The following is a 26,060-nucleotide window of genomic DNA, read 5'->3' as shown; positions in this document are numbered from 1 at the left end:
CACCTCACCACCCGCCGACCAATAACTCACCCCCACCCAGCAGAGAACTAGCCCTTCCGGGAACTCTCAGTTCTACATCCTGGGCATGACGTGCTGTGGTATGGAATACCTCTTTGGCTATTTTGGGTCAGGTGTCCTGTCTCTGCTTCCTCCCGGCTTCCCCCCCTCCCTGGCAGAGCATGAGACTCACAAAGACCTTGGTCAGTCTAAACATCGGTGTTATCAGCTTTGTTTCCAGGCCGAAAGTCAAAAACAAAGTGCTGCACCAGCTACTAAGGAGAAAAAATGACTGCTACTGCTGAACCCAGGACACATATTAATGACAATAACTCCGAACAGACCAACAGATTTATCAAAGCTGAGGTCAACTTGCAATTTATGAAAAACCTTTAATGAGGTCTACAAAACACAACTACTTCAATTTCAGTGAAATGCAGACATCTATTGGAAGAGATACAAAGCTTTTCCCCTGTATAAGCACTTTTTAAAAAAAAAGGTCTGATTGAATAAATGACAATCCATACACAAGATGCCTCTGCAGAATCACACATTGCCTGGTTCAACTCTCAACATCCTTATTCAGCACATTATATATGTGCCTTTTTTCTTTTTAAAATGTGCTTTTGGAAAGAAACCATTAACTTTGCACGGAGCAGCTTACAAGATCCCAAAAGATTTTCTGCCGCACTTTCTCTACACTATGGTGCTAATTCACCATATAACTATTCAAAGATATTCCTGAGTAACAAGGGAACATTCTTCTGCTGCTACACAGCCACATCTATGCTTAGCTCACTGCACTAATGCTCTGCCCTGGGATGGAAACGAGAGGTCAGGTTCTACAAATTTTCCCAAGAATTTAACAAAGTTCCACTAAGACAAGAAAAGAAATCCCAAGACAAGAACATGATGTTGGTCTTCTGAGGACATGAGGACACTTTAATCCCATGTTATTTAGCTGCCTGGAGTAAAATTTTCTCTGTAGATGGAGCATAAAGCTCCATTGGCCTCCTAGTTGCACATTTTTTACCCATCAATCTGAAGACAGACCTGAAAAAATCAGGTCACAATGAGTTTCTATATGAATAGCTGCAAGGAGACAGATGGAAAGGCAACCACCTATACTCCAAGAATCCATCAAATACTAACAAAACACCAAAAGACCATCACAAAAGCTTTACAATGTGACATCCCAGCTAAGCAGGGAAGCTAAACAAGGCTAAAGATAGCCATCCACATCTTCCAGGTCAAGCACTATACACAGATCAGCTCAGAGCTAAAATAAGTTTGGGAACGGAAAGACTTGTTTTACACTAAACACAGAGTCTGGGACACAGGGGTAAGCATGGCGGAAAAACATGTAAGATCCGACGCTGTTTTGTTTATAATTTTTATCCATTGTCAAGAGGCAAATCATCTTATTTTAGAGATTAAAACCCAAAGAACCAAAGACCAAGGTGATATTTCTGCATCACTATTTCAACAGGTTTAAGTTAAATACATTTTCCTTGAGAATGCCATTTTAAAAGCAGTCTCTTGCAGATATTTTTTCTTACATGAACAAGAATTTTTAAAAAAATTACCTTTTCCAAAATTAAATATGTGATTATTTATATTCAATTTAGTTGTTTATTCTACCGAAGGAAATTTGAAACAGGACTTTAAGAAACTACCTAAAGCTTAGAGGACTTGTTTAACTAGTTCCACTTATGATGAAAAAAACAAATTATAATCATTAGATTAGCTCTTGATAAATTTTTAGATAAGAAAAATCCACTCGCCTTTTATTAATACACCACCCTTTAGTACTGAGATATAATTAAACCTGCTTGCACTATTTTTGCACTGGAATGGTAGAACAGCAGGTTATATGTCTATGCTACCAATATTTAAACACACAGCAGATAATCATTCATAATAAGACAAGTCCTGCAGAACGGGCTAGAAAAAAACATGTCTAAAGATTGTTAAGGAAGGGACTCTGTATACAATAAAAACTTTAGCTTGTCCCCCTTGATGAAGATAGTCAAAGGATGCCTTAGTTTAAAAAACAGTAATTTCACCAGAAATTTTCACCTTGTTCCTGTTTTGTGCATTAACTGAATACTCATACATAGAAATAAAAGTCTGTGAAATAGGTTTGATAACTCTTAACTATAACCACCATATGCAGAAAGGGCGAACTATGTTATACGCCAATTCACACTGAAACTAGATTTTACAATTTGCCAGACTTTCAAAAAAGGCTTTTGTAAGCGCTTGCAGATTCCAAACTGTAGCAGAGTTCAATTTACTCATCCAAAAAGGAGAGGAATAAAAAGAAAGGGGAAAAAAATAATAACCTCTATTAAGTATTCCACAATACAGATACAAAGCAGATAAAATGACAAGTCCCACACAACTGACACACATTATTTTTTTCCCCACTTACACCACACGGCATCCCAGATACTAGATCCAGATCAGAATCCACCCTAACAACCACAGATTCTCACCAAGATCAAACATAATTAATTCAATTGCTTTTTAAAGACTTCCAGTAACATTAGTTATCATAATTACAATTCATCTACTCTGTCAGCTGATAACCTTTTGGCTCTGCTAAATTTGGGAGAGCCAAGAATGTATTATTTCCTTTTCTTCATTGTACTGCAGATGAGAGTTGAGCACCAAATGCCTACAGCCTCTTTACATTTTTCTGGCAGCACAAGAGGTTCTTAACAGGATAGCAAGTTAAGATCCTTTTCAAGTGCTGGAATAGTATGAAAGGAGCCTTATTGCAAATGAGAATGCCAGGCAGACATAATATCTTGTAAGGAACAAAACCCCTTTTTCTGCCTTCTGTCCTCAAATCTCTAGGAGGAAGAAAACAATTGTGTGCATTTTGGTATAAAGGGAAAAAGCATGTCAGTTTAGTGCATATAAGGACCCAAATACAGTTTGAAAAGTCTGTTTTCTGATGAAAGAGAAAAATTTAAAGAGCTACAATTTCTTTCACAATGTCTCTCCTCCTTCCCATACCCACATGAATTTTGTAGAATACTTTCAGAATCAGGCTACACTGGACTGGTTCTAGGCAACAAACTTCTATTTCAGATGACCACTATGGTACTTTAACATTTTTCAACAGTGCAGTGTATCAGAAGAACTTGTGTTCTTTAACCCCTTCCTTCTTCTCCTATGCAGCAACTGAACATTAGATTTTTGTGTATTTTTATTATATGGAGACACAAGCGTAAGTTAAAGCCAGAGACTGCACGGCCAAAATAAGAAGCTATTACAAAAGGTGGCAAGAACTAGCATGAAAAATAAAAAATAAAGAAAAAAAAATAAAATAACTAAAACCTTTCTAAGCAGTCTTCATTTCTTTCAGTCAAGTTACCTAAACATTATAAAGACAGTCCATTTTCACTACCTGGCTAATGGTTTCTACTTCACCCCAGCTCTCCCACCCAAAAAGAAACGGGACTTCCAAAGCAACAATTGGCAGCAAATTTCAAGCTTTTAATTTTTCTTCCCAAATCACACTAAAACCAAAATCTTCACGCAAGTACAATTTCCAACATGAATTACTTCTTCCTAGCCAGCTCCAGCAGCAAGGTTCATGGTTGATCCTATTTTCTCCAAAAGCTGTTGAACAGATTTGGACTAGTTCAGAAAGCATTTCACTGTCAGCCACAGACTTAATCCAAAAGTAAGTTTAATCACCTAAACTAAGGCCACTGAATCATACATGGATGAATACAACAGCACAAGACCTCTTCAACATCATATTGAAAAGAAACAGAGAGTGAAAGCAACAACAGGTCAGGGTTTCTGAGTCAATTCACTGCTTTCATGTCAATTCTCTCAGTGCTAAAGGCAGCCTACCCAGGCAATGGACAAAGAAACCACTACCTCACATGCAATATTTTGCCCAGAACACCACAAATACATTGGCATTAGATTATGTTCTCTATTCATAAAGCCACAAACCGTAGAATCCACCAGGTTATATGCACCTCTTCCTCTTCTGTTCCTGTTGAAGAAAATTTATTCTGCCTCAGAAATGGGCATTAAACGCTAGAGTGATCCCTGACCTAACCCAGTAACCCCTAATTTAGGTGTAGCATCAAATGAACCAGTGAGAGACAGTTTCAAAAGCAACATTAAGGTAGCTGCAAGAAGCAGGAGTTACTGCAATGTGAAAGTGCCCTGGAGCAGAAGTACCACACATTCCTCTCTGGGGCAGGTACCTTCCTCAGCTGCACTTACTGACATAAAGCACAACGCACACGATTCGTGTAGGAATTTAGGAGCACACTGCACATGATTCATGTGGGAATTTAAGAGCCCCAAATAACAGCAGCCTCACCCAGGAAGTCACCAAGAAACAGACATTAACCATGCCAACCATCGCACGCTGCATCATTCACTTCACACGCTGCATCATTCACTTCACACAATTGACTATACCACGTAAATGAATGTAAAGCAGAGATTGACCAGGATAATCCTGCATAATGAGCCTACAAGCATACTTGCCACCTCAGTGCCAGATGCCAAAGCATCACCAGCACCCACTGATAGTACCAGACAAACTGAGGAAACAGCTCACCAAATATATCCCCTTATTTCCTCCATGCAAACATGGACTCAAGGATCCATTATTATCTATGTGGCGACATAATTCCCCTCTATACACCCCTAAGCTCCCCTTCTTTTTAAGCATCTCATTTATTTGGACTCTGACACCAACATAAATTTCAGGATCATTATCTTATCTCAGGTAAATGACTACAGCAATTAAATCCCTCTTTCTCCTGCAGTGGGAAACATTTATCGGAACTGTCTCAGTGCACAGGCCAGTCCCCCTTGCAATACAAAAGCTGTTTATCAGGGTAACACCACATTCTTGCAGCCACACACAGGGGTGGTGGCTGGATGGTTGCTCATACCAGCAACAGAAGGGTTTGGTTTGGTCATTCTATTTTTGGGAAGGAAAAGGAGAGCAATGGTCCTTTTCACTAGCTCTTGATTAATGACCTTCAATGTCCTTCTCCTGGAAAAAACACCAAGGCTCACTACAAGCCTGCTCTCCAGCTTTGACCAGCATTTTTCTGCACCAAGTTTTGGTACTGATGCCTCAGTGTCAGTTGCAGCAGATGGACAAGCTGAACTTTGTTTTTTGGCCTTCATCCTCAGACATGGTCATCAAATAGTACATCTCTAGTGCAGAAATGCAGAACAAATGCTCTGCCCCGAACATGTTGGGGTTTGTCTGACTTACTAAGATACGCCTTCAATTCTCTCTGGCCCCTCACGCTCTTCCCGGCACGTGTTCTCTTGGTGCAATATGTCAGGAATGGGCCACATCTCACGTTTCACTGTGACCTGGTGCTTGGGGTAATGGTCAGTGGTTCCAACCCTTTGAAAATTTGAACTGGCGTTTCAAGAGCGACAAGGCACGAAGGCTCTAATTAAGGCACAATTACAGTAAAGATGGGCACCACCACAAACTTCACCCCTTCATCATGACTGTGTTTTGGAAAGAGTGACCACTGCACACTTCTTCACTGTGCTGGACAGCCGAAGCCCCAGGCACAGCACGGAAGCAGGGTGCTACACAGGCTTCAGCTGGCAGAGAGCCCTCACAACTCCCTCCAGCTATGCAGCGTTTCATAGATGGTTTGGGTTGGAAGGGACCTTAAAGATCACCCATTTCCAACCCTCTACCATGGGCAGGGACACCTTCTACTAGACCAGGTTGCTTAAAGCTCCATCCAGGCTGGCCTTGAACACTGCCAGGGATGAGACAGCCACAACTTCTCTGGGCAACCTGCTCCAGTGTCTCAACATCCTTGTAGTGGAGAATTTTTTCCTAATGTCTAATCTAAATCTACCCTCTTTCAGATTAAAGCCATTGCTCCTTGCCCTGTCACTACATGCCCTTGTAAAATGTCCCTCTCCAGGTTTCTTGGAGGCACCCCTTAGGTACTGGAAGACCTTACAGACCTTCTCCACCAGCACCCACTGGGCAAACTGCTCAGTGACTTCAGCAGCAAACTGTAGTTGTTCAATTAAGTTTTTCAGAAAGATGCTTTACAGTGTCTAGTCCCTTTGTAGATAGCTAAGCTCTCTTCCAACTGCTCTGGTACATAGCTAAGCTCTCTTCCAACTGCTCTGGTACACCAAGCCCCCGAGTTTCTCATCAGCAGTTACTGCCTTCAGCTTACCTTTCACTGTCTTCTTTGTTCACATAGGTATCTGCAAACAACCCTGTCTTCACTGGAGTTATCCTCTGTGAAGACGATCTAGACCAGCAGCTAAATCCTCAAGGAAAGTTTTTTTCCTTTCCTGAAAATGCCTGCTAGGTCAGGGAGGTGACAGAGTTCAACAGGAAAAAAGTATTAAGATATTTTCCACCTGTTTCACTAGATTTTTAGACTGTCTCAAACTGCCCTCTGTTCACAGCATAGGGGAGATGCTGCCTGAAAAACAGGAGCATGGGGTATCCAGGTGTCAGCACACAGCCCTACCACAAGCCAGGACATGTCCCAGCACTGTCACATTTGTCCTTCTATCCTTTCTTCATACTGAGATGACACAAGGAAGGAAAAAAGCCTCTCTAGCTCTTCTGCTCTTCCCCCAACATGCTGTGGGGCACACATTGAGGCAGTCACTGCAGTCTTCCTCCAACCAGAAGAAAAACCATGAAGCTGAAGAAGATCAAGTAAGAACTTCAGCTAAGTAAGAGTGTGCACATACATACACACACAAAGAAAGATAAAAAGAGCAACTGCTGGGAAGAACGGAAGTATGTTTTTTCAAAAAGCAAGGTTTGGGGCTTTTTAGTTTATTTTCGGTGATTATTTTTAACTGCATAACATGTTCAGAAAGCATTATCATCATATTTGGAATTGAACAGGACATCTATTTTTAAATATCATTTATTCAGTCAAAAGTCATCCCTGGGAACAAGATAAATGGTAATAAAATCAATGCCATACACAATCGTGAAGTCACCCTGGCTGTAAATTAGTGGGTGGCCATTCTATATTGTCATCATGTTTTACATGAATTTCTGGTTTGTATGCGCCACAACACCTTTCCTGTGTAAACCAGACTATATCCCATCTCACTCAAGATCCCACATTTTAACTCCAGTTACTCCAAAGCATCTTCTTTCAATCCCAATTTCTGCCAGCCCAACCAGGTGCATACATCAAGGCAAGTTTATACATTCTGGCAGAGAGCAGACTATCATATTGTATGTTTACAACACGAAGGCTCAGATTGAGAGCTATAAATATCCAAATCTCACAACTGATAGCAGACCAGCATTAGTGCTAGCAGGAGATGGATGAGTGGAGATTTTTCTTCTTTCCAGTACACGCTGTTCCAGTTTGGTCCTTCCATTCTGGAGGCTGCTTGGTTATACTGCGTGACACACAAAGGTACTTGTTACCACCAAGACTGCCCACTTGATGCCTCAGACACGCCAGACCACAGGATCTCACCTTCCCCACTGCACACCTGGCTTTAACTTGACTATTTCTCCAAAAGGCAGTATGACTCCCAAACTAGCCATCAAGGGGTAATCACCCCCCAAAAGCATCCCATTTCATGAGACCAGCTACTGTTCTTTCCTCCCATTGCATTTCTCTTATGTAAGGAAGCAAAACTGTTTGAATGAATGCAACTTCCTTTCTTTATAGATATGGCACCCTATGACACACAAAGAGCTTTATCACACCAAACCACATGTGTGCTCTGCTCAAGATTAACTGATTTTTTAAACCAGAGAGGCTCTGAGGATTTTCAATTAGGAAGACTGCTTGTTTGTTTTCAGGGGTTTGGTTTGTTGTTTTTATATTGTTTTGTTTGGTTGGATATTTTGGGGGGGGAGGAGGGGAGATTGCTTTTTTCTCTGCATTTTCTTCATGGAGAGGAACACACCCAATGCTGTTAGTCACTATGTAAGCAAAATAGCTACTATCTCTCCTGAATGGTGAAATATTTAACACTGCCTGCTGAGAAGAGGAGGTTATTACCATACAGTGACAGAAAACCTGCTCCAGCAGATTGCAGGTAGACGAAAAGGCCTCAGAGAAGTCAGGAAATTCTTAGATTGGAAAGATCTGGCAAGGCGAACAGCCTTCATTGACCTAGTACAGAAATTATTTCCCCTCTTAAAACAAACATGAACAACAAGATACAAATTACACAGAATTAATTAACTTCAAGTTTCGTAAAGTTTTAGGAACCACTTACTTCATTACAGCCTAAATGAAAACCTTTCTAAACAGCTGCTTCATAAAAAAGCAAATAAATGAATCTAAAGCTAGTGTTTTTTCTCAGGTTTATGCCTTGCTTCTCTGGAGGAGGGTCTACATAAAGACCCCCGGAGTCATTCCTGAGACCTCCTAGCAGGTTCTCATGATCCCTCCTGCCATGCACACATGGATGCATAAGAAAGATGCAGACAGTGCATTAATTCTTTTGGCATAAAAAGGCATTTTTCTGAACTCCGAAGATGTGTCATTCATAGAGAGGCTCTGCTGGAGGACTGAGAAGCAGCAGACACCACTGTGGCTGATGCGGCAGTCACTCCACCTCTGTGTCTCAACAGCTCTGTAAGTCTCAACTGATCCTAGTTTTCTTTGGATCAGAAAGGGAAAAGAAAAGCACCTCCATGGAAACATGCCTCAGACTGATGCCATCAGTTTCCCTATACACATAAATAGAAATAAAGAGTTTTTCCAGCAGTGGTATGATGCACCCAGGCATTTTGCTAAATGAAAGCAAGAAGCTTCTTGCAAGAGCTGGGGTGCATTTGCTAAAACTGCACCTCTGCCCAATCTTTTTCATTTACTGCTCTTCACCGGGTGCAAAAGAAAGAGGGAAAGAGGAATCTGGTGAAGCAGCAGTGCAGAACATCAAGCGAAGAGCCTGGCACCTGCAGAGACTGTAAAGCACCTCACTAAAGTTAAGGGTAGTAGAGACAGCTTTCAATTTCCTTTCCTTTAATGCTGCTTTTCCTGTAAACAAGAAGGAATTTGTCAACATTCAGAGGGCAAATAATGAACTTGAATTGGGTTTCAAAAGCCTTCAAAAATACGCAGGGTGGTATGACATTTGTGACAATAGGCACAACCCCATTTGAACTCTTCCTTCCCCCTTCTTCTGTTCAATTTTGGACAGCTAGTTGTGCACATCAGTATAAAACTCACTTCCAAATTAATACAATGGTCAACGTTTTACTTATTCTATCAAGATAGCAACATAATCTTCCAAAAGTATGCTTCAAGGCTTTAATAAATTCTCAAACATCCAGTGAAACCAGACAGTGGGTTGGGGTGAGGGAGGGGGTTGGGTGACTTTAAGTGTCCTTTTGTCCTGAATTCAAACAATAATGAATAATGCTCAAGTTGAGGATGGGGGAGAAACAAACCTTTTGTGCTCTCCTGGGGCACCCAGGAAACAATTAGAGGCAATAGCACAAAGTCCCAAGGATGCCACTGGGCTTGTGGTCCACAGCCTGCTAGAGATGTGCGGCAGCCTGCAGCACTTGCTCCCATCTTCAGTACATGAGGGAGAAACGGCATCCCCGCCCCTGAGTACCCAAGTACTGATGAGTCTGACACTCCATCAAACAGACCATTCCTCTGCACAGATGATGAAGTGTTTAAACACGTTTTTAGCAGAAATACCAGAGTGAATACTTCACATGTACTGTGACCTTTAATAACTCTCAGATTAAATTTAATAAACTGTATTCTAAATTAAGTGTATTAAACTAGCTAAAAATTGATTTAATTAAAAAAAAAAAAAAAAAAAGCTCAGTAAACCACACCAGCAAGCTCTAAATTGGTCACTACAGCAAAGTCCAAGAGAAAAATTCCTGAGCACAGAGGAAAAGCATGCAGAGATTATGCACCACTATCCCAGAGAGAGCAAAACTATATCCAGAAGGACACTACCAGACTTTCAACTTCCACAAAGTCTTTTCTCAAGAAAGAGGCAAGCGTTAACGCAATGTGTTCCCGTGAATTTCCACAAGAAGCTTCATCCAAGAACAAGATGTACATGTAGAAACCAGAAAGAGAGCAATGAACTCTCTCTGGGAATGATTTATGCTGACCGTAGCTGGTCAGCACTATAAAGTTGTAACAGAAGTGAAAACCTAGAAAGAGGGAATAGAAAGGTCTGTTGGCATTGAAATACTACTTTATTTATTCTCTTCTCTTAATACAATCATGTTTTATAATATAGCTATTAAAATAGCATAGAAACCAAAAGGTTTCACAATTCCCAGCAAGCTCCCATAAAATGTTTGAATAAATCTCCATTTGTTATTCAGGCACAGACTACTCTTCTTTGCTCATCCAGGACAGTGTGGTAAATTAACAACAACTATAAAACCTAGAAAAACACTTCAGAACATCTCCACCACACCACTCTTCTCTGATCAATAATTTGTAACATAACATTTTAGGAGCATATTCCACCTTTGGTCCTCTGCCATGACCTAAATTAAGAGGGGAGCAAAACTCACATTTGATGCTAGGCAGTAAAAGAAGAGTACAAAGGAACTAACTGAAGTTATTTGTGGAATGAATTACATAGATCCATCAAAGCATGTTCTTTCACAGTTTAAGTGCATGTTTCTCCACAACTAAATGCATAAACCAGTGAGTGTCCTTCTATGTTTTCTAATTCCTCTACAAAGTCTCTAAAGAGGTTTTGAATGGTGGGTCCTCCTGGGTTTCCACAAGGTGAGGGGAAAAAGTGTTGAAATGACCTTCATTACCAATAATTTATGCTTAAAAGTATTGTTGCACAATCCCTGTATTGATTAGCAAAATAACCTTCAGGATACGTATCTTATCTGTCAGGTAGCCATATTTTTCCTAGCAGCATGTAAGTAGTGTTTCTGAGACAGAAGTTGGTCTTTGACTGAAACATGCAGTCAACACATCTCCCACCAGCTAAAGACTCTGCAGCTCTTCACCCATCAGGAGAACCCAAATCTGAAAAAGGCTAGGCTGCTTGGGAATGCTTCTCCAGCACTGGAACTGCCTCATTACAAGAGAACTCCCAGTGAAGCTAGGCAATGGTCAAGTTATTCCTCTCCAGCACCTCAACATGTTTAATGCATCTGTCCCATGCACTCAACAGATGAATGAGCATCTAAAAATGCAATTTATCAAAGAGTGAACAGGTTTCTGTGCATAAGAAACCTTCAGAAGAAGGTCACTGCCATGGTTGTAGATGGGTCCCCACTAACCAAGGCTCACTGTTGATTGCTGAGGCTCACCTCCAGAGCTGGCCAGACAGTCAGAGGGAAGACGCAGCCCATAACACACACAGGCAGAAGGAATTGTAACTACCCGCATCCTCCCTGTTACAGCCAACCACGTCCCAGCAGCCTCCCAATGACAGCCAGTGCCCAGCCCAGCCTGCACAGGCACCATCTACAGCCATGTCAGAACCTCCTGGCTGCTTGGATGTGCACCTGGAGTCATAGCCAGTGACTCTGTACCAGCACCAGCCCACTGGTCCCACAAATAAGCGACTAAAATTTAACTACAAGCGTTTGTATTTTGGTTCAGGTTTGGTTTGGGCTTTTTGTTCCACTTAGGCCTGAGCCCAACTCACATCCAATAATCAAAGTAAGTTTTTTTTCCACTCTCTCCACAGACAGTGTCAGGTGGTACAGATGTCCTTTCAAATAAGAGGCTCAAAGACATAATATCCTAATAAATAAATAAATAAATGGCAGTTTCCGATGACTCCTTCTTGATGGCAGATGTTTCGCTGACTTTGCAGCTGTGTATATTTTCAAGTCAGTAGTTTCTTGCCTCATTCCCAAAACTATGGCTTGCAAGAGCTGTATCACTGTCTTCTATCAAACCTACAGAAGCCAGAGGGCTCTTCTATTTTCTTAGCCTGTTATTTTTGTTGCTACCTTTAAAACTCCCAGCTTTCTTCTGAGGATATACTGTCACTTTCTGAAATTACAGCTCAGCTTGCTTCCCCATTCCATTCCAGAAACACACTGGGGGAGGGGGGGAAAGATGTGAAACAGACTTCTGACAAAGTATGGAGCCCTAAAACTTATTCTTTCACCAGCACAATAAAAAGTCAGCCAACACAACTGCTCCCTCCCACCTCACTATGTTTAAACCCTGTTATTCATTCTTCAGACTGTTATTAAGGCATCCAAATAAATGCAGCTCTCCCCAGCTTCGCGCTAAGAGCATCTCAGCTCCTAGGATGGGTGGGAACAGCTGCACTCTTCTAATTGTGCATTTTCCTTTGAAGGAGGGATACTGTACAACACATGAAAAGCAGACCATGCATGCTCTAAGCACAGCAGTCCATTGCTGCTACCTGTGGAGCAGCTATACTGGCCTGAAGCAACATCAGTTCATCTCAAGCCCACGTGCTCTTCCCCCTTGCCTTTCCACACCCACATCCAGCCCATCACCTCACTTCACTCACATTTGAAAGAGTTTAATAATAATACTGCACTACTCTTCCCTGCTCACAAAAGCACACACCATAGACAACTGATTCTGCTAGGAGGAATAGTCAAGACAAGGAGGCAGATTAGGAGCAGTTACCGAGAGGTGTTACAACAGCATAGCTAATTCTCTGCTAAGCTGCCCAATGCAGTGAAATTGGAGAATTTCTTTGCACATGCAAATATTTTTGCTATAATGTATGAGAGTCTGCCTTCTCCCAGACTCAAGGGCTAAGAGGAGGAGATGAGCTTTAAAGAACGCTGGGGTAGGTGGAGCCAGGAACTTCCCATTGCTACTGATCTGCCCCTCACCTAGGCACCCCTTCTCCATGGGATCTTCATCCATGGAGAGTCTCACACCACCTGCAGCTGCCTCTCCGCAGCCCAGCTTTCAGACCTCTTTAGAAATACTTAAGACACTACATGCAGTGCCTCACATAGCAGCTCTTGCCCAGGGTTATACCCTCATTTCCTGGCAGAGCACACGCAAATCAATGGGCTGCTTTTATGGTTTGGCTCTTTTCTTTTTTTTTTTTTTTTTTTTTTCCCTCCCTGGGGAGCATGAATTTCTATTCCAAGGCAAAATCGTGCTTCAAACACATGGAGCAGCATATGTTATTTCTTCACCTACCAATCAAGAGGCTAGAAGAAACCAGCCTGGTACTTATATATCTGCCATTTCATAAATGCTAGGCAATACCCTAGAACTGTCTTCACTGCAGCATCCAATCTGTCCCCAGCAGACAGCCCAAGAAAAGGAGGCGATACAAACGATGGAAAGAAGCCAGGCTACAGCAACCTAAAGGTTCAGTTTTGAAAAACAGACATTTTAGTGGCTAGAAATGAGGAGCAGCAAACTTGTCACTTATTTTTCATACCTTGCCTGCACATACATCCTTGAAGAGTTCACGCAACGCAAAACTGGCTATGCCAACTCTGCACCTGCTCGACAGAATCCTAAGGATCTGCCTGCAACTGTAAGGACTTCTGGTCGTCATTTCACGCTGATGGAGCCAAAAGGACAAATGAGAAGCAGTATGTTCAGCCTGTAGTGACCCATCAGCAAGAGGCACAACCATACGAACTGGTTTCAAAGGCAACATGGGGCACTGTGTGGCAGGGAGATCCTGAAGCAAGCGGGCTGCTGGCCAAGCAAGCAGTTCTTCATAGGGACAGACAGAGAGAGAGACAACAGCAGAGATTCTACGAACGAGCCTTGCCCAAGAACTCCAAAAATAAGTTGCAATTTCTCAAAGCAGTCTTTCAGTCAAATATATTTAATGCAATTAAAAATGAAAGGTAGATGAGCAGAATTAAGTCCCCCTCAATTTAGACAGGAACTCTTATCTTAAAATGCACCAGAGGCGTAGAGTAATCTTCCAGAAATGTTTTTCCTGTCACATCTTACTGTTTAATTATATATTACCATTCCAAGCTAACATGACAGATTTTAAGTGAGTTTGTCTTTTTTCCATAATTAATCATAGCAAAGACTCATCTGTTCTTCAAGCCCAGTGATGACAGCACTGTTTTCACCACTGTAAGGCAATCATCCCACTGCATTCCTTCCTGAAAGCTACTGCAACAAGAAAAGCTCACCTATCTGCACAAGATGCTTTTCGAAGATATAAATCAGCTCCATATATATTACTTCATACTTTAGGGAAGTAAAAAACTGAAAACCACTTTTCCACAGCAAGCAATCATACAGACATATAGGCTAATAATGCTAAATAAATGCTAATTATAAATATATAATCCCAACATAACTGCTCAAGAACAAGTAATCCTACCCTTTAAACATCAGACACTTGGAGCCATCAGCATCCACCACTGCTGCAGGAGGAATGGAGGCACTTAGCTCTTCTGCGAACATAAGGCAGCCTCCCTTATAATTACCAAGGCCAAAAGTTATTTTAAAGGCAGCTTGGGTCACCATCATATTCTATTCTAAGTGCAGAAGATGGATCTTCAAAAATAACTTGTAGCTACATGTAGATCAGTGCTAGCAAACTATCTAATCAAAGAAGAGCCACATCCAAAGTAGGAAAATAGGAAATGCTAATTGGACAACAGAAATAAGTCTTTCTTTTTTCAGTACCACAAGTCACAAACCCGGTATTACTGGACACACATACACACGACTGTCTGGCTTTGAAAAAAATCAAGCATTTATTGCTTAGAACAGCTACAAGATATGGCACATCCACAGAAAGTTTTCTTGCTGACTGCTCAAGGTAAAGGTATTTCCAACATAATCAATAATACCTGGGGATTTCTGTTCAAAGTGTTTTATCCTTCATCCTCTCAGTCTGAACTCCCTAAAGGATGAATTGAAAACTTACAAAATTACTTCTTCCCCCCCGATCTGTGAAATCCTGTGACACACACACATTTGGGGTTTGGTGGGGTTTTACTGTACAAGCAACAAACAGAAATCCAATGCACTGTTAAGTGATTTTGACTGCTCTATGAAAAATATATGACTTTTGGCAGTTTTCCTACATCCTTCACATGGTGTGCTGGTAGCTTCCCAATTACAGTATCACACAGTATCACAGTATGTTAGAGATTTGAAGGGACCTCAAAAGATCATCTAGTCCAATCCCCCTGCCAGAGCAGGAACACCTAGATAAGGTTACAACAGGTTACAGGTCATCATGAGTAAGTTACATAGCTTGTTCTGCTCATAAAAACAGGCATGGATGTGCACCACACTACCCTGAGCAGACGTGAAACTTTGTATGTTTTATTACAGTCTTGAAAGAGTAACTTTAGATCAAAGCTCAAGTTTTCAATAACCAATCACTGTATTAACAGTGTCACTTTTATGGCTTTTTAGGTGCTTTCCAGTTTTCCAAAGCAATGACCACAAAAAAAGATAACATACTCAGTTTCACAGGCTGCTAGTGACTAAAGTTTACATTTGTATCCAAATATTTGGATACATTTTTCCTAGTGCCACTCTTCCTCAAGGCCTGACCTCCAAAAGCGAAATTCCTTCCAAGTAACAACAAAATACAAGATTCAGTCATGAATCTTAACCATCACTTTCAGAAGATGAATGTTTTTAAATAGCCACAATATCCTGACAGCTTTGTGATCTGTCCCAAAAAGATGAAGAACGTGTTGAAAAGGGCACAGACAATTGCCCAGGAGAGCACAGAAAGGGGAAAGTGATCTTTACAGAGGACACTACACATCTCTCTCTTTATTCATTTACAACAATACAGTCAACTCTATTTCAGTGTTCTTATTTAAAAATGATAAGGAATAATATGCACTCAAAAAACATTATGACACATGTTAATATTATGACATATTAAATCACTAGAAGTGGGGTTTGTATCTTACTTAAAAATGAGAATATTAAATGTGCATTTGCATGCTGTCTTTAATCAAAGTGTTAGAGAATTCCCAAATCACAGGTACTAAATGCATAGAGTAGCAAGAAACAGAACAACAGCCCATTTTTAATGACAAAAGAAAGGAAGTGTAGATCCTAAACCTAGCCTGGTTCTGCTATCCAGAGCCTCAAAACCCAAACAGACCCCTAGCTACCCCAAGTATGAGTATGTTATAAGGTAATCACACTTCTACTGTACTCCAGTCACACTCTAAGGAACATCCCGTGCTGGAAAAGTCTTCCCAAGGAAAAAAAAAAAAAAAAAAGAAATAAAAATAAAACAGTTTTCCTTTCTATCAAAATCAGTGTTCTTTTTTCCAGATATCTAGGAAAAATGGAAGACTAGCTTATAATATTTTTCCCAACTAGCCTTTAATTTGCTGCCATCTATACTTCAGGAAACCTCAGCCCTTTCATTAAGAAATCCCTCCCACAGGTTTACTCATAGGGAATGGAACATCCAGATCCAAACCAGAGTATTATTTAGAAGAGATGAATTATTTAAGATCAATCTTCATATGCCATTTTTAATTCAATGTGCAAGTCTTTTAGCCTTGGGAGTATTAGAACGTACATCATTTTCTCATTAACAGAGAAGAAGAAAGTTAAAGGGGCTGTAACGGGAGATTTACAATCGTCTGCCCTAACCAAAACAACAGAACTTACTGTACAATTTGTTCATCCAAGGAAAACCTCAAATACAGCCATGTGTCCTCAGACATCCTATAGAACTGTAGTACTTAGGTACATACAGGCATACAAGCTGTCTGCAAGCCACCCCAAAACTTGAAGCCCTCAGAGGTGCTGACTATACACTTACAATCAAGTAAAGTTATGTCCAAAGGTTTCAAAATAACAGCAGTAAATGTAAACCAGCACTACAGAATTCAAGATGGAAAACCACAAGAATTTCTGTTTCATAAACTGCACTTCCAGAAGTTGAGAAGAAGACTGCCTCAAAAAGAGGAGGTCTAAGAAACAAGCTATTCATACACCAGTGGGGTCCAGATTCAAACCCACGTCCCACTTAATATGACATATCAGATCACCACCAACTGAAGAGCTACAGTTCTTAATGTATGGAACATTCAAAAAAAAAACACAGTTAGGCTTCCAGTACTGAAGGAAAATCTTCTGACAGTAGGAGCACTTTGCATTGAAGAGAGAAAAAAGAGCCTTTGAGGCTAAAGAAGCAAGCATCCAGTCTCTTGATGCAGCACAAATTTCAATCAAGGTTTAAACAACTCACTTCTGCCCTCCGAAGTGCTAAAATGAGGGTACCTCCTCACCCACCCCAGCATCCGTCTGAGCCTCTGAAGACTCAAATATACAACAAACAAAAGCACCCCCCATGTTTTTCCAATAACCTTCAGCTCCGTTACATGAACATTTTGCTAGAGGAAATGCCTGAGTGAGTAGCCTTAGACAACTGTTTTACATTAAGGAGGAAGCACGTTAATTTACTGCACGAGTACTACCGCAATATGCACTTTTAGGAGGTACAGTATTGCGGCCACAGTTGCCATTTTCAGCGCTTGAGAATAAACACAAAAGCTGCCAACTTTAGGTTGCATAAGAGCACTTTAAGCGCGTGGTTATTTACAAAAGTGAGGTAATTATAATGCAGGAGGTGGATCCCAAACAAACAGACTTGACTAACACTGTCCAAAAAAGAAAAGAGAGATCTACAATTACTATTACTTAATTGTAGGACAGCTGCACAAACAGCTTCAGTCACTCACTGTACTACCAATATACAGACAGAAAAACATTTGGAGAAGCTGTTTAAAAACGCAAGCTGATGGAAGAAGCTACGCAGAGAGGAGAAAAAGGCAAAACAGTGTTTTTCTCCACAGCTTACCTGATCGGGACTTTATGATATCGCTGAACTCGCTATGTCCCCCATTAGGTCCCTCCTCCTGGTCGGAGACACGGGCCATGCTCATGGGCTGGGGTACGCCACGGACGCAGCCTAAAACTGTCAGGAGAGGGTTCCCATGGAGGGTCTCAGCCCAGCACCTACAAGACAGGGACAGAGAGACACCGTAACCCCATGGGCTACACCAGGCGTGACTCCACATGGGAAGCGCAGCCACGGACCAGCTGGACAACTGGCTAGTGGCCAAGCGGCTGCTTCCTGTGCATGCCCCTGTAGAGGGATGCCGTGTGGGACTTAAAGAATAAGAAGGCATAGAGAGGTGCTGTGGGCCACTTTGTTCCCTAGCCATGAAGGTGAAGCCTCGGCCACCCCTGGGTGATAGGGCACTTCGTGCCCATCCGTACAACCCCGAGGGGCAGGACACAGCCCGGGAGGTGACACCCTCACCACTCAGCGGGCACCAAGCACGACACCCCCACTTGAGCGGGGTGGCAAAGCTGGGGATCCCCGCTACCGCCGGGGGACAAGGGGCCGCCATGCCCCTCCGGCCGGCCCGGGGACCCAGAGACACGTGCGGGAGAAGCCACGAAGCCCCGTGCGGGGCGCGGGGAGGCGATCCCGAGGGACGGGCCCCGCACACGGCCCCGCAGCTCCCCGGCCCCCCGCAGAGCCGCGGTCCCCACTCCCCCGGCGGGGATTTTGACCCGGGCGTGCCGGCACCTCCGAACCCGGGGGGTGCGCGGCTCCTGGCACCCCCGCAGCGGGGCCGCCCCTCACCCCAGCTCCCCGCAGCGCCCGGTCCCGCCCCGGCACCCCCGCCCCGCCCGCAGGTGCGCCCAGCGCGGGCGTTGCGCTCCGGCCCCCCTTTACCGGCCAGGAGCTGGGGAACAAACTTTCCCCCCCCGCCCCTCCCTGCTCCCAGGGGCGCTGGGGGACCGCCGGCAGCAGCCCAGCACCGCCGCCACTCACCCCTCGGACACGGCGGCTGGAGGCGGCCCCGCTTCCCCACGGCCCGGGCCGGCAGCGGTAGCTCCCGCGGAGCTGCGCTGGGAGACCCACAACTTTCCGTGCGAGCCGCTGCCCGGCCTTTCCCTCCTCCTTCTGCCCGTTCCCCGCCCCTCCCCACCCGGCGCCGCCCTCGGCCCCGGCGCCCCCTTTGTCAGCCGGGCCAGCTCCGAGCTGCCCCTTCGCCGAGGGGGCGGGAGGCCCCGGCCGGGACGGGGCGGGACGGGGCCGAGAGGGCGGAGCAAGGCGGGGCCGCGTCCGGGAGAGCGGCGGCGCTGCCCGGTGCGGTGAGTGTGGCGGTGCTCCGCTCCGCTCCGCTCGGCTGTGCTCCGCCCCTCGGGCCCTCCCGGCCTCACCTGTGCGCTCCCGCCTCTCCTCTCCTTCCTTTATCCTCACGCGCATAAGCGCGGTCGAGCAGCGCTTCGAAATGAAGCGCACGGTGGGCAGGGCACGGCACAGCACGGCACTGCACCGCCGCGCTCCGCTGCTCGGTCGCCCCGTCGCTTCTCATTAACTCCGAAGTGGCACGGCAAGGGGGCGTGACAAGGTGTGGGGGGCGCTCAGGACGTTCAGAGCGGTGAGGCACTGGCACAGGCTGGCGAGAGAAGCTGTGAATGCGCCATCCCTGGAAGTGTTCAAGGCCGGGTTGGTCGACAGGCTGGTCTAGTGGAAGGTGTCCCTGCCATGGCAGGCTGGTTGGAACTGGATGAGCTTTAAGGTCTTTTCCAACCCAAACTGTTCTGTGATTAACAGCAGGAAATAGCTCTCCTAAAACTCTCCTACTTTGGCCCAGTACCCCAGCCCCACCTCAGGGGGTCATTGATGGCCCCCATCCCCAGGGGAACTTCAATGCTGGAAAGGATGGAACAGCACGGGTCAGTAAAAGTGTGCTGTGCTGGGTGTCTCGTCAGTTTCTGTGTATGAACAGGCACACACATTAACAAAATATTTAACTCACACTAATTAATTTATTGCTGCATTTGCAATCTGGGAATGAACGTACTCCTGTTTTCTCAGGCAAGTAGTCTGTACTCACCTGCACTGTAAGGCTGCTGAGCACATGGCCTGTATTTATCGTGGTGGCATCAATTTGAAGTTTCTGGGCTATCAGACACTGCAGCTCAGTAATTCCTCAGTGTTACCTACCAGGCCTCAGCAGTCTGGCCCAAAATGCTTCCAAAGTTAGGTGCACTGCCAGCATTGAGTGCCTCACTGCCTTAATAACAAAACCAGATACCGGCCAGCAGTCTGCAGAAAAGAAGGTTCAGAATTTATTAGCTAGAAGAAAGAAGGGAGCCCAGGCTTGGCAACATACTTATTTTGTATCTCCAGAAAAACAGAAGCTGGCAGCATTAAAATGAGGAAGATTTGTTTTCAGAAGTATCTTTTCTTACTAGTATACAGCTCATGAGTTTACAAGATACTACAAACAGCAATAATAAACAACAATTATGTGTATTTTAGACCAAGCTAACCTTTATATTTACCCATACTTCACTATTTCCCCCAAGGAAAGAAAAGATTTCTCAAGAAAAAAACAGGCTACCTGTAAATTGTTGTTATCATAATTTTAACTGCATTTAACATTTTTCCTCAACTTTAATCTATGCAGTACTTGTGTAACAGGGACTGGGTCTTACTGTTCTGCATCCCAGGATGGAAGGCCTCGCAGACAGTGCACTACATTTTTGCACCTCAGAGAAGCCCTGAAGATGAAGGTGCCAAGTTCTGATCATTCAATAGGTTTCCTGGGTGATTCCATGCAAATTAGTTAATTCATCCTTGATCTGCTTAATTCAAACCCCTGCATGATGTCTAAATGGTTCTTACTTGCAAAGAGATAATAATAAAGCAAGCAAAGTGTTGTGGTGGCTGAAGATGTGAATCTGTTGAGAATCGCAGATCATGGATGACAAACACCATCAAACCTCTCCCATGAGGACAGGCTGAGAGAGTTGGGCTTGTTCAGCCTGAAGAAGAGAAAGCTCCAGGAAACCTTATAGCAGCCTTCTAGTACCTAAAGGGGGCTTAAAAGAAGAATGCGGACAGACTTCTGAATAGGGCCTGTAGCAATAGGACAAGGGCTCACACTTTTACACTAAAGGAGGCTAGATTCAGGCTAGCTACAAGGAAGACATTTTTTGCCATGACAGTGCTGAAACACTGGAACAAGTTGCCCAAAGAGATGTCCCATCCCTGGAAAGCTCAAGGTCAGGTCAGATGGGGCTTGGAGCAACCTGATCTAGTGGCAGATGTCCCTGCTCATTGCAGAGGAGGGTGGACTAGATGGCCTTTGAAGGTCCCTTCCAATCCAAACCATTCTATGAAACCACCAGTGTCAATACCCATTAGTGTAAGGCAGTGCTGAGTGGCAGGCTGGTAGTGTTGGAAAGATACAGTCTGTGTTTATGCCTCTTTGTTTACATTACGATGACACCTGTACTATGAAACAGCGTTTGTGGTTAGAGAAGCACCGCTTGTTCATTATCTTCTGCCTTGCTGCTCTTTGGATGAACATGATTCTCTGCCCACGTGTCCCCTCTGCATGCTGGATTTTCAATGCCCAGTCAGCAAAAACACACCCCAATGCAGGAAGCCCAGATTCCAAATGTAACCTAGCTGCTTTTCATACAGGTCTTCCATAAACAGGACAAGAGATGTGCTGACCCATGTAACCCCATGCTGCTCAAGAGTCAGTTCAGAAAAAAATCATAATTTCTCACTGCTGGGTATCTCGCAGCAATGCGGGGCCCAGGGATCCAAAATCACCACATTGGCTTGCCTGATGCAAGGAAATGCTAAGTGGAAAAGAAAGCCCTTTCTTTCGTAAGCTGTACTGAGAGGATTAGTCATTACAGAGGTTACACAAGACCGCTATCGGGTAGCAATAACTTTGATCGCTAAAAGCTGCAGTCAAGCTGATAAACAGGAGCAGAGAGCTGGTATATCGCATTTCAAATCTCCCTGTGTAATCCCAAGGTCCTGATTTTATAATCTTGCTGCAAAAGCACCTACGAATTATTTCCCAAAAAGAAACATATTTCAGTTTAACCTGATGGCATTTCCTTTTTTCTCTTTTTTTTTACTTTTTTCCTCTTTTTCTTTTTTTTTTTTTTTCCTGTTTTAGACAGAAGTAACATCATTATCTTCTTTGAACTGCATCAGCAGAAGAGTGATAGAATAAAAAGAGTGCACACTACCTCAGGGAAGCAGAAGAATTCTTTCCCTGGTATGTTTCAAACATGCCCCTCTCCAGAGCCGTCTTCACTCAGCTGCTGATCAAAGCCTGAGTTTTCCAAGCTAGTTATTTAGACTGTAGGCTTCTCAATGTAAGAGCTGTAATTTTTATATCTGAGTCTTTCGGCACAAGTCCATCAGGGGAAAACCCCATCCTACTCTTCAATATTCTGTGCATGTGTATGCTATAGGTCTCTCTAATTTTGTACCCCAGCGGTTGACAGAATGAGACAATAATGACTAGCACAATTTTAAAGTCAAACAACGAAGTCCCCACATGGTTGTACTTCTAAAACCTACATTCATCTACGAGTATCTTGATTGCTGCAAACCATTAATGTCATGTGGAATGTGGTGCACACTTTACCTTTCTGTGTAATGCAGAATAAATTAGGAAAGGAAAAGTCCATGAACCCCTTAGGTAACGTTAAGAAAGGAAGGACAAGGGGAATACAGAAAAAGAAGCAGTGAAGAAATGGACTGAGTAGATGTAGAGCCCTTGAGCTTTGACCTTAGTAGATAAATACTTTATTCCTTAGTACATGAAAACAATGCTGTTGTGAGGCTCTGAGCTCACCTTACTTTGTCTCCTTGTCTTTTCTTTGTTCTTAGCATTTCTGTTTTTAGAATGCACTCATAGTTGATAGGATTACAATATAACTAGAAGTTTCATGTATCTCATTACCTTGAGATTGACTGCTATAATAATGCATGTGACCATTCATCAATGTTTTGTCATGATTTCAGAAACCATTCCATATTCAAGATGACATGAGATACCAAATGGATACTTTGCAAGTAGAGTATCTTTATTTCTCCTTTCCACATAGCCCATCATGTTGTTACTCGCAGTTAACAGATTGGGCAGGCCATTACGCAGCAGACACGTGAGGTTTTTTCCTGCAGAAATTGCATCTGAATTCAAGTAGCAGCTCCTTGGTGCTTTGGTGCCAATGTACTGTACTAACCAGGCACTGCAAGCCCTTTACTATTTTCATTATCTCTAATCCGAGGAGAAAATATGTAAAGAGACATATTAAATGAACATTTTCTCTCTGTATGTTCCTCTTGTGAGCAAAATGACTACATTTCTCTAAAAGCTTGGGTCGGGTTTATCTACAACTTCTTTGGCAGCACCTTTGAAAGGCTTCAGTACACTAGTCAGACATATTTAGCTTGTTCATTTTCCTTTCTTTGCTGAAATCTAAGTGCTTTGGAATTATCTTTGTTGTTAACTAATTACATTATACAAAAATATTCAAAATCAGCCCTAGCACAATTTTTAAAGGGGGACGGGGACACAGTATTTTCTACCCTCAAGCTACTTAGGTTGGGATGTGATTTTAATGTTAGATTGCTTATTTTTATTCCAAGCTCAGCTGCCTTTGTGTGCATGCTCCTTCCGAGCTCCCCCAAGAATTAAAGCCCTGTTGTGGAAGGGACTGTAACACATCTTAAGAAACTCAAGGCTGTTTTGCCACACAGAATTAAGGGCCACCAGGTGCAGAAAACAAGAGGGGCAGACTGGGGCAATCATGATAAACACGTGACCTAGGGTGCAAGATACTCTCCGAGCAAAATGCCCATCTCCTGCACTGCCACAGGTCCACCTGACTGCTCCTGCATTATCATTCTCTGTCCTTCTCTTTCTGTTTAACCTAAAGAGAAAGCAGTGTATTCCCTTTAGTGTACCTCCATTTCTACAAATTGGGATAGAATCACAGACTCATAGTTAGGGTTGTAAAGGACCTTAAAATCACTTAGATACAACAGCTCTGCCATAGACAGGGACATCTGTATCTTCAGTAGGTTTCTTCCACTATTTTTGTCTCATTAGGTTCGATATACCTATTGATTAGATCAAAATCAAGGGACTATTATGTGCATAAAATACATGAAAACTGTGTATCTTAAGTTTCAGTGGTTTTTTATAGCTTCATTATAAAACCCCAGAAAATTGAACTGTATTAATAGAAATGCTGACATCCCTTTGGCTGCAGTTACATTAATTGAAGCCACCATAATTTAGCATCATTCTGAAGAATATAACCTCTAAAAGTACATTAAATAAGAGTGCATTAATGAGCAATTATACTAATCAATTTACCCTCTCAACATAACTCTCTTAACTGCAGCAAAGACGACTGGAAAGAAGAAAACCATCAACAACAGAAATACCTCTGAATATATGAACTTGTGGCCAACACCGCGAGGCAATCCTCTGCAAGGGCAGCCGTAAGTTGCTAGTCAAAGTCACTCCTAGTACAACTTGTTTTCTGTTTCTGTTTATTTCAGTCTTTCTGTATCTTTCTTTCACTCATAGCTATTTTTCAGTGCTGTTCCATTCTCATTTGAAAAGCTGATATGCTATACATTGGCATAGGTTTGTGGCTAGACACATAAATACCTAATGCTTGTACAATTATAGAATAAGTATACTTCATCAGCAAGTTTATCAGTTAGTGGTTAGAATAGGGAACAGGATTCCTGTGTTAACACAATATATAAAGTTGGGTAACTTGGCTGGTTTTAGTAACTTGGTTTACTCTATACAGTAGGGAAAAAAAATAACATCTTCCATCATATGGACATTATTTATTGGGTGAAATTATACAGTAGTTAGACAAAAACAATTTGGAAACACTTGAAAAATGACAGCGCTCACTACTGTATAAAAATAGTTCCCAGTTGAAAGGGTGTTTCTTTGTAAGTATTCATTTTAAGGGTAGGCAGTGGGAGAAGATGCAGTTTTGTCTTACTAAAATTAAAAGTATCTCCTTAGTACTCTGTGAATGCTCCCAATATGGAATGAACACAAACCAAATCAGAAATTAAAAAAACAAACGAACAAAACACCTCACAATTTTTCACAAACCATCATTATATTTTACATTTATTTGCCTCACTTTAGATCAAACAATTAGGTACATGTCACTGTTTCTTTGCCATTTCTTGTTAAATGATCAATGTGGATGCTTTGTACTTGACCCCTTCAGAAGTTCCCTAATTAGAAATAGAATTCAAGGTTTTACATACAAGATTGCACAATTGTTAATAAAATCCCTCTCTGCTGGAAAACACTATTCATTAACATCTTTACTGGGATAATGGCACCCCCTGAGACACCAAAAGCACCAGCAGACCAGCAGAAACCTGTGCTGTGGACGGCGTGTCCCATTTTCCCAACCAGGAAACACTTTCCATCTGATTAAACTCCCCCATAGTCTAGACTTGGCAGCTTGTGGAGTTTTTTGCCTCCCCAGATGACACGTGGACATGGGTTGTTACCAAGGCTGAGACAGGGGCCAGGCTTGAAATGCTTTGGCATTGATCTCTCCAGCTGCAAGACAGCTGCAATCCAGAAGCTGCATAGCAGCACACTCTCTGTCCTGAGCAAACCCTCACATATTCAGCTTCTAACCAGAGACAGATAGCCTACGGCCAGGAGAAGGCTTGACCAGGTTTTGCCATACCTGTCATCACGAGTGTGCCCTTAGACCCTTTAGAAAGCATCACTGGGCTTACAAGATTACCATTAGCCACCTGTTTTACAAAGCATGTAGAGTGTTTTTATGTGCTGAAATCCTAAATAACTTTTAATTGGGGTTTTATTTCCTAGAAATGACAAGGATTTTGGCTTTTAACTAAAACAAAGTCACAATGATAACATTAGTTATGAAGCTTATGTGTATCTACATTTTTAATTCTGAGCAAATGAATAGCTCCTATTAGAATACAGAATCAATTACCAAGTTTTATAGCCACCAAAGACTTTAGTTATGAGTTAGTTCTGAAGTGTCTGGTTTTCTGTGGCTGAAGGAGATGCTCTGCCAGCTGTGGCATCTGTGGCCCATTTCTGCAGCCTAGGGCATCTCACTCTGTGCCACTCCACATTTTCACACTCATTTTATGAAAATTCAGCCTAATGAAGTCAGTTATCACAAGGTACAGTTAAAGTTATATCAGCTAATGGTTTAAATCATCTTGACTGAAGCCGCTCATTCCCTTCCTGAGTTTCCTCCTGG

At 42.8% G+C, this 26,060-nt stretch overlaps 1 protein-coding gene across 1 annotated transcript in view; it reads right to left on the bottom strand.

The window, feature by feature from the left end:
- UTRN (utrophin) overlaps window positions 1-26,060 on the bottom strand; it is a 404,863-nt gene that overhangs the window by 359,962 nt on the left and 18,841 nt on the right. Inside the window, exon 8 of the mRNA XM_080615656.1 lies at window positions 17,776-17,933. Within this exon, the coding sequence (XP_080471782.1) occupies window positions 17,776-17,933 (158 nt within the window). The remainder of the gene's footprint in view (window positions 1-17,775; window positions 17,934-26,060) is intronic.

This window comes from Psittacula echo, assembly GCF_963264785.1.
Source record: "Psittacula echo genome assembly, chromosome: 4".
NCBI lineage: Eukaryota > Metazoa > Chordata > Aves > Psittaciformes > Psittacidae > Psittacula > Psittacula echo.
Note: the sequence above shows the minus strand (reverse complement) of the source record. Positions and strands in the feature narration are given on the sequence as shown.